At 44.9% G+C, this 16170-nt stretch overlaps 1 protein-coding gene across 2 annotated transcripts in view; it reads left to right on the forward strand.

Moving 5' to 3' along the window:
- Nucleotides 1-16170, forward strand: part of LOC138527483 (meckelin-like) — a 642839-nt gene that overhangs the window by 521530 nt on the left and 105139 nt on the right. For both annotated transcript variants that reach the window (XM_069638711.1, XM_069638700.1), the window contains exons 18-19: nucleotides 4058-4153; nucleotides 11796-11898. In XM_069638711.1, coding sequence (XP_069494812.1) covers nucleotides 4058-4153; nucleotides 11796-11898 — 199 coding nt within the window. The remainder of the gene's footprint in view (nucleotides 1-4057; nucleotides 4154-11795; nucleotides 11899-16170) is intronic.

A 16170-nucleotide genomic window follows, 5' to 3' on the forward strand; every position in this document is an offset into this window, starting at 1 on the left:
GAGTCTCCGATACCTGCTGCACCAATCTAAATGCCAAACTAGCTATTGTGCATAGGTGCACACAGCCGCGTGGAGGGCAGCCCAGTGGGAGAGGCTAGGGCCCGATAAAATCCTCATGCTTTGGGGATGTGGTGCCAGTGAATGGAGTCCGAGATTGAGTGGCAGAGGCAGCTGGTGGTGAAATGAAGTGGAGGCACGGCGGCTGAGGTTAGAGGGAGAAGGGTTGAGGAAAGAAGAATTGAGAAGGGAGGAGGCAGGATAGTGGAAATTGAAGGGGAGAGTGGAGAGAGAGAGGAGGTTTGAATGAAACATCAGGAAGAGTTGGCGTAGAGACTGGAGCAAGAGAGGAGGCCAGGAGGAGGTTGGAAGTGTTCGAAAAACGAGGTAGGAGGTTGGAAAGATACATCAGGAGGCTAGTAAAAGAAAATATTGCTGAGAGGAAAAAGGGTGAAAGTGTGGATAAGTGTGAAGGAGGTTTTGGAAAAGAGTGAAAGGGAGGTTTCAGAAGGAGGTCATCTGAACCTCTGAAGAAGAGCTGCTAGAAGAGTTACAGCAGCCCCAATAAACCCCTAGAAAGAGTGAGTAGGACAATAATGGAGGCATGTGCATGTGTTTGGAGCATCAAGCAGGTGGATGAGGCATGGATTCCCCCAGGTATAAAAGTGTGGCAACCTCCAGGAGAGGAGAGTGAGGATAGGACATTGGTGGATAGTACCAGAACATTAAAACAGGGAGATGGCAAGGGAATATAAGAAAAGCCTCTAAACCACTCAGAGCACCAGACGCCTGGTGGAAGTTCTGCAGTTTGTTTACTTGTACTGCACCACAACTTTTACCCTTGCCTCAACCTAAGGTGTGGGTGCGCTTGGGGGCAGAAACCCCAGAAGACTGGACTCCAACGAGTGAAGGCAAGAAGCAGAGGACCAGACTGACGATGAAATGAGGCGAGAAACAAGTGCAAGATTCACATAAACCGCTCAGGAATGTGAGTGACTATGAATTTGCTGTCTGCCTGGGGGAGAAAACCCAGACTGAACTTTGTAAGCTAAAAGACTTGAACTATTGCAAGCTAAGCCCTTGATGGTGTTGTGTTTGCAGGGGATGGAGTGGGGGAAGTGGGTGTTTATGGAGATGGGCACTGCAAGACCAGGTGCAGTGGAAGGGGGAATCCCACCTTCAAATGAGAAAGGACATTGGCCTGACAAAATAAAGTACAATACACCCTGGAAATAGGGACAACACATGGGGTTGGGCATTTTTTGGGCTTGTTTCTAGGGTGGCATTGTGATTGTGTAGGTGTTAGGGCAGAATTCAATTTTTGAAGTCTTTTTTGTTTGACTTGGAGGATCCCCACCACGTTGATGTGGATTCCTTGGTTTTACATTTCCTTTTTCTTCCAGTCAGGCTTAATCCTAAATTTGACTGAGAGTGTGGCTCTGTGTTTTTATGTGCTTTGCTTTAAGAGTCGTTAGGACTCATATGGCATGGGTACACCAGAGGTAGCCCATAGTCTCCCAGAAAAAGGGCCTTATGTTTTAGACATTGGGCTAGGCTTGTGGTGACATTTTCAGCTCTCTAAAATGGTTCACACAGTGGAATCCATTTTTCCCCAACTGGATCTTTTTATGACCCCCTCATTTGTTCATCAAAATAGAGGTTGTCTTTGCCCTCGAAAATCTGAAGGGTCACATGACTAGCCCTGGTCCCTCTTTGCGTAGGAAAGAGGAGGTGACCATATTTGGCCATTGGATGTGTTTGTCCCAGGACTTGGGGCTGCAGTCAATCTGAAACCAGTTCTGACTGGCATATATGCAGATGCCTTTCTGCGAGAGTGTAGTTTCACTAGTTTGTATGCAAGCCCTTCCTGTGTGCATGGGTGTGCTTGGAGGGATAGGATATGATATTATATGATATGATTTGGTATTTATAATGCGCCTCCACACTAATGTTTCTAGGCTCCGCAAGGCAAGGGATGGGAGACAGAGGGATGACAAGACAAGCAATCTTACTAGGCCTTGTGACGTTCAGATCATGCAAGTGCAAAAGAGAAGTGCAGGGGAGAGGGTGGGGGAGAAGTTCAGGGAAGGGGTAAAGGGAAGTGCAGTCAGGGCAGCAGGGCTCAGAGTATGTTTGAGGACGGCAAGGACTACACGGATGCAGTGCCAGTCGGGAAGCGCTGGTTGGGCCAGAAAGCACTGCTGGGTGACTGGTCGAGGGGGTGGGGGTGTAGTCCCCTGTGTGACTCTGAGGGCAACCACATCACCAGTCAAGACGAGCAGACAGATGAGCCGGGGAGAGGGACAGAGAAGGAAGAGGAGAAGAGGAAAGGCTTGAGCAGCATCTGTTACTTCAGGTTGTCCGGCTCTTGTCTGAGAGGGGTACGGAGGCCATTCCAGAGGGAGACACCTACAGAGGAGAGAGATTGACTTGTGACTCTCTGTTTGGAGAAGCGTCTGACCCGCAGAGTTTGAGGTAGCTGAGCGGAGGGCTCTTGAAGGAAGATATTTAGGAAGAGAGTGTTGGATACAGAGAGGAACGCAGTCCCAGATGAATGGCCACTGGCTAACCACCGCTCTGTTTAAATGCTGATTGGTGTGTGACTGGGTGCTGGGCTCACTCACTGCCTCCTGAGGAAGATGATAACACCCTTTTCAACACTTGGATCTCTGAACCTGTACTCTGGAAGACCTGCTGCTCAATAAAGGACCACAGCTCTGCACCAGTATACTTTGATGCTCTGAATAATCTGATGGTGAAGCTCTGCCTCTCCATGACGATCAGAAAGAACCCACACATGCGCTCCTTTTCCCTGATCCGCTGGCGACAACTTCACCACAGTTCCTTCTCGAAAGGCCTTGTCTTTATGACGCTCCTGACTATGCCTGCATCATGGGACCCAAAAGCGGGTTCCCCTCCAACCAGAGAATCTTCATCCCAGAACATCAGTCACGCCCTCTGGTTCCATGTGCCCTGACTGGGAAGCTCCAGGAGACTGTGATGCCACAATTCCAGAGACTGCACTACTGAATTCGCCTTCCTGGTCCATCTTTCATGGCAGTTCAGTGTGACTCTTCAAGCAAATCAGGAATAATCACTCTTCCCTGGGGTCTCCTCTTCATGACCCCAGCTTCAGAAGCCAAATCCTAAACCCCAGGAGGATGTGGGAGCCCTGCATCTATGTCTATCGCCTAATGCATCCTCTTTGCATTTTAGATCCTCTGGGCCCAACCCCATACCTGGAAATTCCTGGATTGTGAAGAGTCTTGGGGCCCCTCATGCACTGCTGACTTGGTTCTGGATCCCTTGTGTTTGCTTAACAACGTGCACAGCAACCACATCTGGAAGCTGGCCACTGCCTGCCGCAGAACTGCTTTTTCGGTCCAGTGCTATTGATTGCCTGACAATGCATTGTTGCCATCAGGTCATTTCTTCATTCTTTTCTTCTCTTCGTCCCCATGTTTTTTTGCCATTCTGACTTACGCACCTTGTAGCCCAAATGCTCAATTTTACTTGGATCCATTGATATTGGGTTAAACATTGGTCACATATCACTAAAATAAAGATCAGAAACCTTTATCGTCTACCCAAGCACAAATGAGAGCTTTGAGATATTCTGTTGACTATGACAACTATAATGGATAATAATACATCATGGTGCAACTTGGCATGGCACACAGCAACATTAATTTACCTATGTAGATAAGGTACCAAATGGCCATTCCATCACCAGTATATGGCTCTGTTTTACAGTATACATTGACTACATTACAGAAGACTCCAACCACTGATGTTGGCCGCTTTGCTGTTATCGCCAAATTTACAGGCATGTGATGTACCCAGTTGGTGCATTCTGATTAGGTCAACTTCCAAATGGACCCTGCGTCCATTTTCCTCATTGGCTTTTTCATTGGTGGACTTATCCACTAGGGGTTTGCCAAAGGTCTGATCTGCTGTTCGGACATACATAACATATGAGTTGCATGCAGGTCCAAGTGCAAAGCTTTAATGTTGTCATGTCACCTCTATCTGATCTCATGTTTTACTATCTTCCCTCTAGGGTCAGCGTGCCTCTGTGGATGTTACTCTGCCCCCTGCTGGTGGCCAGGTGGAACGAGATTTCACTGTTTACTTGTCTTGTGCTTTTGCACTGAAGGTAAGAGGGGTAGGGAAGGTTGGGTATGGTCGTCTCTGGTCACTCGTTTATTTAGGCATTTTGTACAGTGCTGCGTGCACAGAGAACCACTTCAGTGCACTAGAAATGAGCGTATGGTAAGCGAGATATAAAGGGTGGAGGTTAGGAGCAAGTGGCCAGTCACGAGTTTAGTTAAAGGGAAGAGAAGGAAATCATTCACAGCTGGCCCTTTGGCTGCAGTCCTAAAAGTACAGCTCCCAGAGACAGAAGAAAGTCCTTGCCTGCGTTACTTTCACCTTGCCGTTCAGTGGATGGTACCAGAAGTGGTTGAGAGAGGGCAAGAATGCATTTTGTCACCAGGAGACAAGTACATTTTGGTGCAGAAAGGAGGTCAGCTCATTGGGTGACTCAGGGGTAAATACTGGAACAAGAGCATAAAGGTGGGGGGGGCCAAACCCAAATGGTGGATTAGAAAATTACACCATGCTTCAAAACCAAGCCCTAGGTCAGGAGGGATGGGCCTTTAGGTTGTTCTATTTGCTGCTTCATAAGCAGGGTCAGGGTGATCACAACGGTTTCTGCACCAGGATTCCAGCACTCTGGAATAGGAAAGTGGTCCTCTTGGGACCTGAGATACTGGGAAATCTTTCTCCAAGCCAGAGGGCCAGGCACCCTGGATCTGATGCCACCTTTGTGTGCTCTCTTGAAGGTAGGTGAGTTCAGGTGGCTCGCAAGGGTGGACCTGTGGTTTCTGATTGGAGTGTGCCAACTGAACTCCTTCTAAAAAGGTAGCTGGGCCCATGTTCCACACCGCGTGATGGACTGTGCACAGTATCTTGCAATGAGGCATTTCTACCCCGTTAAGGTGCTGCCCTCTCTTTTAGGCTTTAGCGCCATCTAGACCGCTCAGTTCTGGGCCATGTGAATGCATCATTTGGTACTGTCTGACATCACTCATGTAGGTGTACACATCACTCATGTACACACCATGTAGACATAGGGTCGCATAAGCCTGCATGCAATCACTGCCGCAGGAGAGCCGCCTGTGTGCCAACATAAAAATTGTCATTTATAAGTGCTAGAATTATTGATGAAAGTATGAGGCAGAGAATGACAAAAGTACCCTGTAACAGCCCCTGAGCAAGCCCCTCAGAAGGTCTGTCCCAGCTACTCATTAAATGCACTGAGCACTATCTTATAAAACGGTGTAAAACGAATTAGATGATCATCTTAATTCCTATTTTATTGTCCTAGAATTATGAGGAGAGCAGAGTACTGTATTTTAAAGTGAAACAAATGAAAAAAGGGGACAGTCTGAAAATGGTTTGTTCCAATCCTGTGTGGGAAAGGCCTCAAGCCAGGGCCTCAACCTATGAAAGTGCAGCTAATAGAAGATTAGAATTTACCTGACAAGAAGAGGTTTTTTTAAGAGAAAGGGAGCTAATGGTTGTTGGCTGAGGTAGAGTTGACTGACGGGAAGCGTATAGCCTTGGAAACCCTCTTGGGCATAGATTCTTCTCCTTGACCTCCAAACCAAGATGCCGGCCGTTCACCAGGCAGCCCACTCAAGTTAGTCCCTCCATTACTGGGCCTTCTGAACTCTCACTCTGTGTGGCGCCGACAGCCCGGCTGGTGTGACAACCTTTGTGGTGAAATAAGGTGGAAATCGTCGCAAGGCGAGTTGAGAAGACCCTGGCTTGGTAGGCTCGCTCATCCGAGTGATCCATATGCCAGACTCTGTGCCTGCCAGAGGTGAAAGGAGGCACAGTAGGTTCAGGGCACCCGGTGGCGAGAAGTTCTGTGGGCCAGAGAGTTTCAGTTAAGCAGTGATCGATAAGAAGTCAAATAAGGCGAACTTTTCCCTATTCAAACCGATCCAGAATTAATTGTAGGTGCCTGCCGCCATTTTTCTGGCCAACTCTACCCTTCACATATTGAAGCTACCATCCGATTTTATTTGTTCCCTTCCCCTTCTCCCTCAATAGAGTTTTCCTGCTACCAGTCTGGGCAGTCCAGGTTTCCCAATGGCCTGGGAGTACCAGTTTGTTTTCAAACCCCTTACGGGATCCAAGACACAGAAAAGAACATGGGGACAGAGCTGCAGAAAGGGAGTCTGTGTATTACTAAAAATCCTTAAACGGGACCACCTTTAAGGGAACTTGCATATACTTATTTAGAGTAATACAGCGCTGGGTTTATTGTTCATTGTTTGGATAAATGAGGAAGTAACAAAAGGATTAACAATACCATTCTGTGTGAGAGTGTTTGGGAGTCACAGAGTCACTGGGCCTCATTATAAGAGTGGCGGAATGGGTTAATGGGTGCCGCAAATGGATGCGGACCCGATAAACCCATTCCACCTGGTTATGAGGTCCTCTCGCGGGACCTAATAAGGACGCCTGGTAAAACCAGGCGTCGTTACCGGGCCCCGCGAGGGGAGCAGGGAGCTAACAACGGGCCGGTTGTAATCGGCCCGTTGTTAGCTCCCTCTCCCATTCCCATTGAGCCCTATGGGGGCTCGAATGGGAATGGGGAAGGTCCGGGCCTGGCTTCCCTGTAGGGGGAATTACCGGGCCCTCCAAACTCGCAATGGCCCGGTAATTCCCCATTCAGGGAACCCGGACCCGGTTTTGGTGGCAGCCATGCCGCCAATAGCGGCATGGCTACCGCCAAAGGCGTAATGAGGCCCACTGTGTCTTGCTCAAAGGTTACTTAGGGAGCGCTTAATGCACTAAATGGAGACACGCCATATATACACCCTTGGGTATCTGAAACGTTGAAGGATTCTGGTGGTATATCATATGTGGTAACAATGGGGTTCTCGCGCAAGCAGGTGCAACACTATTGCACGTCCCCCCTCATCATGTAGGGGCCACCTACATGCAACAAATCCTGACTAGATAGAAGTAAAGAGTTATAGAGGCAGTTGGACGGGACAGGTGCTCTTAATACATCAAATATTTGATGAAAATCCAAGAAGGGTAGGATTTGACGTTCTGACCGTGTTCTATATTTAAATACTAACTAGCTGAGCGTTAACGAGTAGCAGAGGGTCTTCTTAACAAAATACACTTTATCCAGGAACGCATGCTTTACACTTAGGATAGATTCTCTTAGCTACAGGCAACTCCTGTGGCAACACAGCAGAGGCTCATTGCACGCCTGTAATATAAGCCTGCCTGCTGTCTACTCTAGTTATAATATAGACTGAGTGAGGCACCAACACCATACCCAGAATTGTTGGTTGTCGGCCTTCTTTTTTGTGTACAACCATCACACAGAGTCCCCACCCTAATGTTTCTGTAAGGGAAGACAAGGGGAACACAAGACACAGTAATGAAATATTCAAATGCATCTGGATTAGCACATTATAATTGTTCATTTATAACATTTCTAAGCACGGGATCGGGATTCGAACCTGTGTTGGGCTGCATTGTCTTGCTTCCAAAACAAGCATGTTGCCCATGAGCTATCCTTCCTCCCCGAAGTAACAGCACATAAACCTGTGGCATTGGATGCAGTCAGGTATCTCCTTCTAGAGACAAGCCTCTGAACAGGGTTATAGACCTTTTAGGAAGACAGTCTTCAATGCAGGATCAGTGTGTTTGGATTTTATCCATCAGCAGTAATTATTGGATACCGAGGCTTGAGCCTCATTACTCCATCTTCTCAGGTTGAGTATGTAGTTTTGCGTTAGGATTCTTCTTGGTCTGTGAGGACTTGTCACAGTAGGGCTGGTTTCACAGGGTCTTCGTCGTGATGGATCAGCGTGTGTAGCGTATCACAGAATATTAATGATCAACTCCCTTGATAGGCCTAGAGTGCTTGACATGGGCCACGTGGGCCAAATGACCATGGACTTCACCTTTGTTTGGTCAATCGGGGATTCCCAACTAATCACCCCTTCCCAGGCATTTGGGGGCATGGCTGCTTCTAAGGTATGACTGTGACACCTGTGACTCCCCATACTCATCAATAGGACAACCGATTATTGGCGTCCATGGTCTCACGGTCATCTCCATTTGTGCCCTCTGTGACCATACCCAACATGTCTTCCACTAGCCCGGCCCGCTCCCCGCCAGACTCAGCAGAGACTGGTCACCTCAAGAGCTCTCTGTGTCCACTGGTCAGCATTCACGCCAAAGGATAACCATGAAAAGTGCCAAAAGCGCAGAGGCCAAGATTCTAATGGTGGTGACTGAACTGGAAATCTGACGCATGCAAAGGCATTTTTAACCACGATTTAGAAGAGACTGGAAGGTGTGTGGTCTGTTGTTGAATACAGCTGATGCGGAACTCCTGATTTGAAAAGCTGCTAAATCTGGACCTGTGGTCTTTGGTAGTTGCAGGCATCGAATGTATGTGGAGTTACTTAGTGTATAATCGTGGCTACATTTTCACAATTTACCACCACTCCGCCTGCTCGTGCAGTAATTGGTCTCCCAATCAAAATGCACATCTCCCCCATTCTGAAAAAGCTCCCCTGGTTGTCAGTTGTGGCAAGGATTCAGTTAAAATTCTTGACTCTAGTCTTTGCGCCGGTAGTGTAGCTCAGTGTCAACAATGTCGGGCCCCACTTAGAAACCTCTTCGTAATTTAAGGCCCTGCAGAACATAGGCCCAAGATATCTTTCCAGTACATTTTATTGACACTCTCCCTCGCAGGTGCAGATCCTTCCGAGTTCTTGCAGCTACGCCTTGGAATGCGCTGCCATCAGACCTACAGGGAATCCGTGCCCTTCTGACTAGCGCCGTCTCGATACGCTCAGAGGGTGCGGCTGCACAAGGGCGCCCCCGCCGCTCAGCAAAAAAGGGTGCATTGCTTCCTGCTCCGTGTCATCTAAACAGCGCCTATTAAAGAATCACTGCCTGATTTTTGAATAGGCGCTATTTACATGACACTGAGCTGGATGCTAGGGCCCTTAAACACAGTTTACAAGAACCGAAGAGGGCTCAGATCTGTTGTTCAGCGTGTTCGGCATTTGTGGTGGGCGGGACGGGGGCGCATACATCTTGCACCGGGCGCTTGGCAGACCTAGGCCCGGTACTGCTTCTGACTTTAGGAAGGAAACTGAACCCCTCCTCCTCCACCCGATGAGCTATTTTGTGCATGTGTTGCATTCCTCCATTCCTGGTACAGCGCGTTGATGCCTCGGCCATAAGCGCTATATAAATGTGCATAGTCATAATCCTAGTCACTTTCTGTATATTATTCCTCTACCGCAGATGACAATACTGTTGCTCGCAGGTGTGGACGACGCGGAAGAGTGCAAAGCTGCGCCTCTCTATGGCGGCGGCTCTTGGTGCTCTGTGGAGCGCATTGCAATATCGTGCTCTATGCAGGGGTTGTGCCACGGGCTGTACATTCCGATGAAGGGCCTGATTATCAGAGCGTTTTCCAAAGGGATTGCACCATTAGAAAAGGCTTTCTGTGAATCGGGGCCTACGCCTCTTACATCACAGCACCTGCGCAGCCCATGCGTTTTTGGCGCGCAATCTCGTACTGTGCATTCAAAAGCCACTATCATCAGCATCAGGTGTACACATATTCAAAGTAAAAGCGCGTGGCAGGCAAAGTAGCCCCGCAATTCAGACAATGACCACAAAAAGCAAGTAAGGCAAGCCAGGCTATGCGCAGGAACATTGAATGCTAACTGTCACACCTGGAAACGTGCTGTAAAAAAAGTGTGCATTCGGGAAGAGCGGCAAAGGTCGCAGTAACAGCAGGACAGTCAGCAAGGGCTTACTTTCTGCATCTGCTTTTTCCTCCATTTTACTACTATTTTGCACATACACACGCTCCCCTCAGATTCCGGCCCTCTGTCACTCACTTTGATATCCCTAACTCATTGTGACCGTGTGTTAGCTACGCTGGCACACTGGCGTGTCTCCTCACTCAATCCCGTGTCAGCGAAGCAGCCCCAGTCAGACGGGCATGTCTAGCAATGCATGCCCAGGTCACGTTATTCACTCACCATCACCTGCCCTGCTCCATAAGCCTAGAGATGGAAGTGTAGTATGAATCACTGGCACGCCGTACCACTAGTTCTTCTCATTTTTACAGAGCGGACCTTTAATTCAAAGTCTCAAGGAGGACGCTTTGCCTTTCCCCTGAGCCAAATATAGAATCGGCTCAGGCTGGACATTCAAGCACGTTTCCCAAGTGTTTCTCTCTCTCGTTAACGTGCCCTAGTTGCAAACGTTTATCAGCGGCAGCGCCTTTCAGATGCATGATGGAACATTTCCAACTCAAAGAGCTCCCCACCTTGCAAATCTGTAATAGTTAAGATGAGCACCACAAAGCGCCCATTTAAAGGTTTAAGGATGTCTACGATCTTGATATGCAAAAAATAAAGTTGTTTTAAGTCATTAATCAAATGTTTTCGACATCGTGAATAAGAAGGTGCTAGAAGTGTGCGACAAAGGGCCTGCATATCTACCTTTGTTTATTACACAACTTCTTTTATTACACAGCTTTAATCGCTGAAAGTACTCTGGGGTTAACTAGATTGTTCAGGTTGGCATTATGTGAAAATTAAAGCCGCAGTGATATTCTTTTGGCTTAACATGTTGCTATAAGTCTTTACATGCTGTCATGTGGCTTTATTATGCAATTTGTTTTTTGTAAGTAAACTCTATAAGACATTATTAGTGTAGACCTTGAAATCCAACCATTTGAACCAAAGTTTGGGATCCTGGTCATCCCACCTCCCCCGCGCTCGACATCCCCCCCGTCCCCACCTGTCCGACCATCCGACTCCCGCCTTTTTGGATGCAACCACATAATGCCAACCTGAAAAATCGAGTTCACCTCATAGGACTTTCAGTGATGCAGCCAGAGTACCACTAGTTGCTTTTTTGCACTTTCAACCCCTGCATAAGCCACTGTGGTGTTGAAGAAGAGAACCTCAGAGGGGTAAGACAGAATTTACTTGCAATCATTGTGACCTACAGAGACGGACTCAGACACAAACTCCGGGCGTGCAAAAATAAGGTCTCAAATTTGCATCTCAAGGTTTGAGATTTTTCATGAAATCTTGTTGAAACATGTAGGGTCGCATCTTTGTAATCGTGCGAGCAAATAGTGCATTTTGAAGGACACGGACCAATAGCAGTGGCCAAACATACTAACTGCACAATGCCATCAGTCACTAAAGTGGCTCACAAAACAAGCATCACCGGCCTGGCAGTTCCTCTGGCGTTTCCCTCCCGCTCTGTTGGCCAGTCAGCTGACCTAGCTCAGAATAACGGCTGCATACCTCTCGAGCAAATTTATTTGATAAAATATCTAAAGTATATAACGCCATTCGCTTTGTCATCCTTTTCATTACAGGTTACACACTAGAGATAGGGGCCATGCTTGCTTTATTGCTTTCAAAAGTACAATATTGGCATTAATCCTTTTCTGAATTACATTTCTATAAAATAAAACATTATTGTAATCTCCTTTTTGGTCTTAATTCTCAAGCCATATTATTGCACTGAATAAATAGGACTTCCCTTTATGATGTAAAAATGTATGTGATTCTGCCTATTGAGTACAGCATGATAAGTCGTCTGTGCATTCCGATTGGTGAAACAGTAGGTTCATGGCACCGAATTGTACCAGGGGCATGCGCAGGTCATGTGGCAGAAGGTGTCTGAATTCTCCTAATTCCTTCCAGGCCCTCGAACTCATCCACCTGCTCGTCACTCAGCTAACCATTTCCATATTTCTAATTGACTGGGAAAAGCCGAAGGAGAGACCCTCAACCAATGCAGAAAGAGGCAAGTTAAAAGTCGCCCTCTACTCTCTTTCAGGGAGCTTGCACTCTAGTATTGCACCTGTGTGCCGACCTCTTGTCTACTTCTGTCTAGAGCGTCCCCCCCCCCTCAACTCTACTGTCCTTTTCCCTTTCTACACTATTTTCAAGATTATTCTGTGGTTTACATGTGAATATTGTCACTCTACATGTACAGAGTGCTTAACTTTGTAATGCATGTTTGAAGGTTGTTATGCTGCATGTGCTGAGTACACAGATGTATTATGTATGTTTACATATTGTTACTCTACATGTACGGAGTATGCAGTTTTGTCAAGTATGTGTGAATGTTGTTACTCTACATATACATAGTACACAGATTCCAGCAGGTAAGCATCACTGCCTGTATTGTGTTAACAATCTTTACATTGGTTGAACCAACTGCAGACAACCGGTTTCACACCGCAGCATCCATTTTGGTGTGCTTTGTCTGCTAAGATTGTAGCACATGGGGCACTCTCCGCTATTTTAACGTTCTCCCCGTATTTTGTTGGGACGTTAAGGGAGAACATGTGCTACAATTGTAGTACACCACACAACTGTCATAGTGACAGCTAAAGCTGTCCATAACAACTGCAGGGCGGCATGATCCCAGGGTCCAGTGTTTCATGCTAATCTTATGCACAAAAAGAGGGGTATCCCCGGCAGACTATCCCTCTCCGGGAACCAGTAACTAGTATGCATTCCAGATGATAATTTAAAAAAAACCCACCAAAGAATGTTTATCCAGAAGAATTTTTTGTTTTATACACTCTGAAAATATGTCAGTATGCAAATCCATATGTACATTTCTTAATGAAAATGTTACATAATTGACGCCAATGCGAACATACCAAAACATTCCACATGAATGGAAAGACACTAAATATAAGACAGAACCATATCTCATAACAGCACACTCCTAGCAATCAGACTATTGGATCACATTTCCATTCAGTATCAAATCACAATTTAGTAGCTCAAAAGTTGAATGTTTTTGAGAAACAGCCAACTTAATTTTCTGCCTCACAGGCAATTGAGAAAGGACCAGACCTTCCTCAGGGCTAAGATGATGGTTGTGTATCATCACCAAACACAGTGAATCCACGGCGCAAACCAATTTATACAAACACACATTTCATTATTTTCACATTTCACAATATACTTCATATTACCTTATCATGTCTATAATGTATACTTCATATTTCATATTAACTTAACATTTCAAAAAAGGTTAAAAAAAATATAGGGTTACATTTCATACGATTCAAGCTCAATGCTATTAAATTGTATTGAATCAAATACATTATTTTTCAATCTTTTAACCAGTGCCTTCTGTCTCACACATGTTTCAAAGCAAAGCTTTTAGATCTGCAAAAAAAAGCAGAACCTAACTTCACTGTTTAGCAAAAGATCTAACCCATTACCACAATTGTACTACAGTAGCACAGTTGTATGGTTTCTGACTTAACCTGTGATTCGTATTAATGCTCAGATGGTATCAGCATGCTGACGTGCAAAGGAAAAGAGGGCGAACAGCATATGATTTACAAGAGATTCTATATCCCCCTGCACAGAACGAGAAATGCCAAACAGTCTATATTACAGTTTTTCTCTGTGCTGTCTACTTGTGAAGCAGAATTGTAATTCACAGCGGGTATGCACTCTCTTGCAGGCTTTCCCCAATCTATCTAAGAACCCGTACTTGTCTTTGGTTTGCACCACTTGGCCACCGGAAACCTGGTGTCTGCTATGCCCTGACGACTTGATAAACTCACAGGCTGCTTGGCACAATTTCCTTTCCAGTTCACCATTTGTTCAATGTCTCGAACATTGCATTATATAGTCAAATAAGGGTAATTTTGAGTGCCAATTTACAGTTAAAAATGGCATTGTTTTACTATCACCAGTTGTAACACGCAATCTTAGAATCAACACTATGGGCCCGATTCACAGAGTTTTCCTGTGGGATTGTGCCATTATAAAACGCTTCTGTGAATTAGGCTTTATATATTTCAGAAATCCTATATTTATTTAAAAGCAGCCGTAAATGATCTTACCCACTGTCATACACCAGTGGTTCATCAAAGTGAGGGTTCATCATTCTCTAAGTGATAATCGAGACGTGATGTGTTTACCTCAAAAAGATCAATACCTATTATCTAGTACTTTTGATGTAGTATGAAAAATCTAGTTTTGGTTCAATATACCGCGAAACTCGCGAACTGATAGAACTATAATTTGTTGCAAAAGTTGGAAATGAAAATAGATCAAACTGCTTTATTGGAGCATTATTAATGGCCGCATAATAAAATCGACCACTGTCTATCTTCATCTAGTCCAGACATATGGCTGGGCAGTCTGCTCCGGTTTGTGGAGCCTACGAGCAATAGAAAAGTTGTTGTAATCTGGTTTTACTAAGATCTCTGTGTGCTTGTTCAATTAAAAATGTTTTAGTAAGTGTGGTTTGTGTTCCGATAACAGGTTTTAGACCTATGTACACCAACTTGTGCGGAGGCTGTTAGTGTGGCTGTTTGTGTGGTCATTTCTGCATATTTTTTAAGACAAAGGCATTGGACTATGCAATCATTCTGGTGGCAATGTTAAGTTAAGACAGGAAGGGATCTTATTAACAACACTGCTGACCTTTTTTAATTTGTCACATACCAAGTTGGCTCCAATATTTTTGCCTTTTTTCAATGCAAAAAAGGGGCGTGGCACTAACAAGGCCACTGGCTGTCGTCAAGTTCCAATGTTTTTAATTACTAGTTTAATCTTGGTAGTATATCTGGAAAAGGTTGTGAGACATACAATTGCGTTGTCTGGTGATGTTGGTTCTTTTTGAGAAAATAGAGTATCCCTATTCATTTGCCAAGCTCTTCTGGCAGATTTATAATAATTTGCGAGAATATCCCCAATATTTCTGTCTTTCAGTTAGCAAGTCGGCATGCAGAGTGTAATCCTCCTTTAATGTGTGTGGTCGCAATACCTCACTGTATGGGGGGGTTACCCCTAGAAGATTTAGAATGTTGGATCAAGTGAAGCAGCATGGAATTGTGATATGATACTTTGAAGTAAAACATAGTATGCACGTTGCCTTCTGTGTGACATTTCAAGACATCCAAAAATGGTATATTGTCCTTGTAGCATACTTTTGAACATTTTAAGTGTGAATTTAAGTAATTAAACTGGACGTGGTATATTCCAACTGTGTGTTTGTACAATCCCAGATGACAGTAAAGTTAATTGATGAATCTTTTCCAACATAGAATATTTTCTGAAAAAAATGATTTTGAAAAAGTAACTTACATTTATATATTTTTAATACATTAAATATATATGCATATGTAAAAAGAAGCTTTTCTTTCTCATACGGTCCACAACCTACTTACAGCAGGTGCTCTGAATCGGCTGCACGAATAGCCTTTTAGAACATTTGAACAAATGTGTACACCCACTCATGCTATAGATAGCTGGCATAGCCAAAACACAAATTGTGATGAACACCAATTTATGAGAGCACTCAATTCTTTTGTAAGGTGTAAACAAACTTTAATAATTCTTTAACCATTAAAATCACATATGAAATACATGATTTAAAACATAAACCAACATGGCCTTAATGAACAACTTATCTCAGGTTCTGCCATGTAAAGTAAACACCACACATTTGTTCCATCCCTCTTTTTGGGACGCCTTCAGAAGAAATGTGCATTGCTGTATAAGTGGCTCTCTTTTATTTTCACACTCTGTCAGGTCACATGATATTCACAGTCACATGCAAGGTATCTAATAACCTGGCAGCCATTTTGTAATGAAGTGTATAATAACTTAAAATAAGCGAGCGGTTGTTGTCATTTCATTGTGACCTGTCAGAGTGTTATATATGTAATTAAAAACGTAATGTAGCAGCCCTATGGCCAATTGGCTCCTCAATTTTTAATATTCACCACTGCAGTAAAATTCTGCACAGCACGAACAGAACATTAAATAAATAGACAGCTAAGAAAAGACAGGAGCAGAATATAGTGCTTACGCTATAGATATAAAAATTACGCCCCAGAGGGCTAAAGCTTTCGAAAGTGTCCCGTGCTAGATAACCTATGACTATAATATGCCCAATCGAGCTAAAGTGCAACATGGTATAAAGCCCATCTGTGCATATACTTATGTCTATATTGACTAAAGTGCAACAAATATAATACCCAAATGGGCTAAAGTGCATTAAACTCAGAAAGGCGCATCAGACTGTAAACAT

The sequence above is a fragment of the Ambystoma mexicanum genome, chromosome 1q (genome assembly GCF_040938575.1).
Source record: "Ambystoma mexicanum isolate Mex_15411 chromosome 1q, UKY_AmexF1_1, whole genome shotgun sequence".
NCBI classification, from domain to species: Eukaryota; Metazoa; Chordata; class Amphibia; order Caudata; family Ambystomatidae; genus Ambystoma; species Ambystoma mexicanum.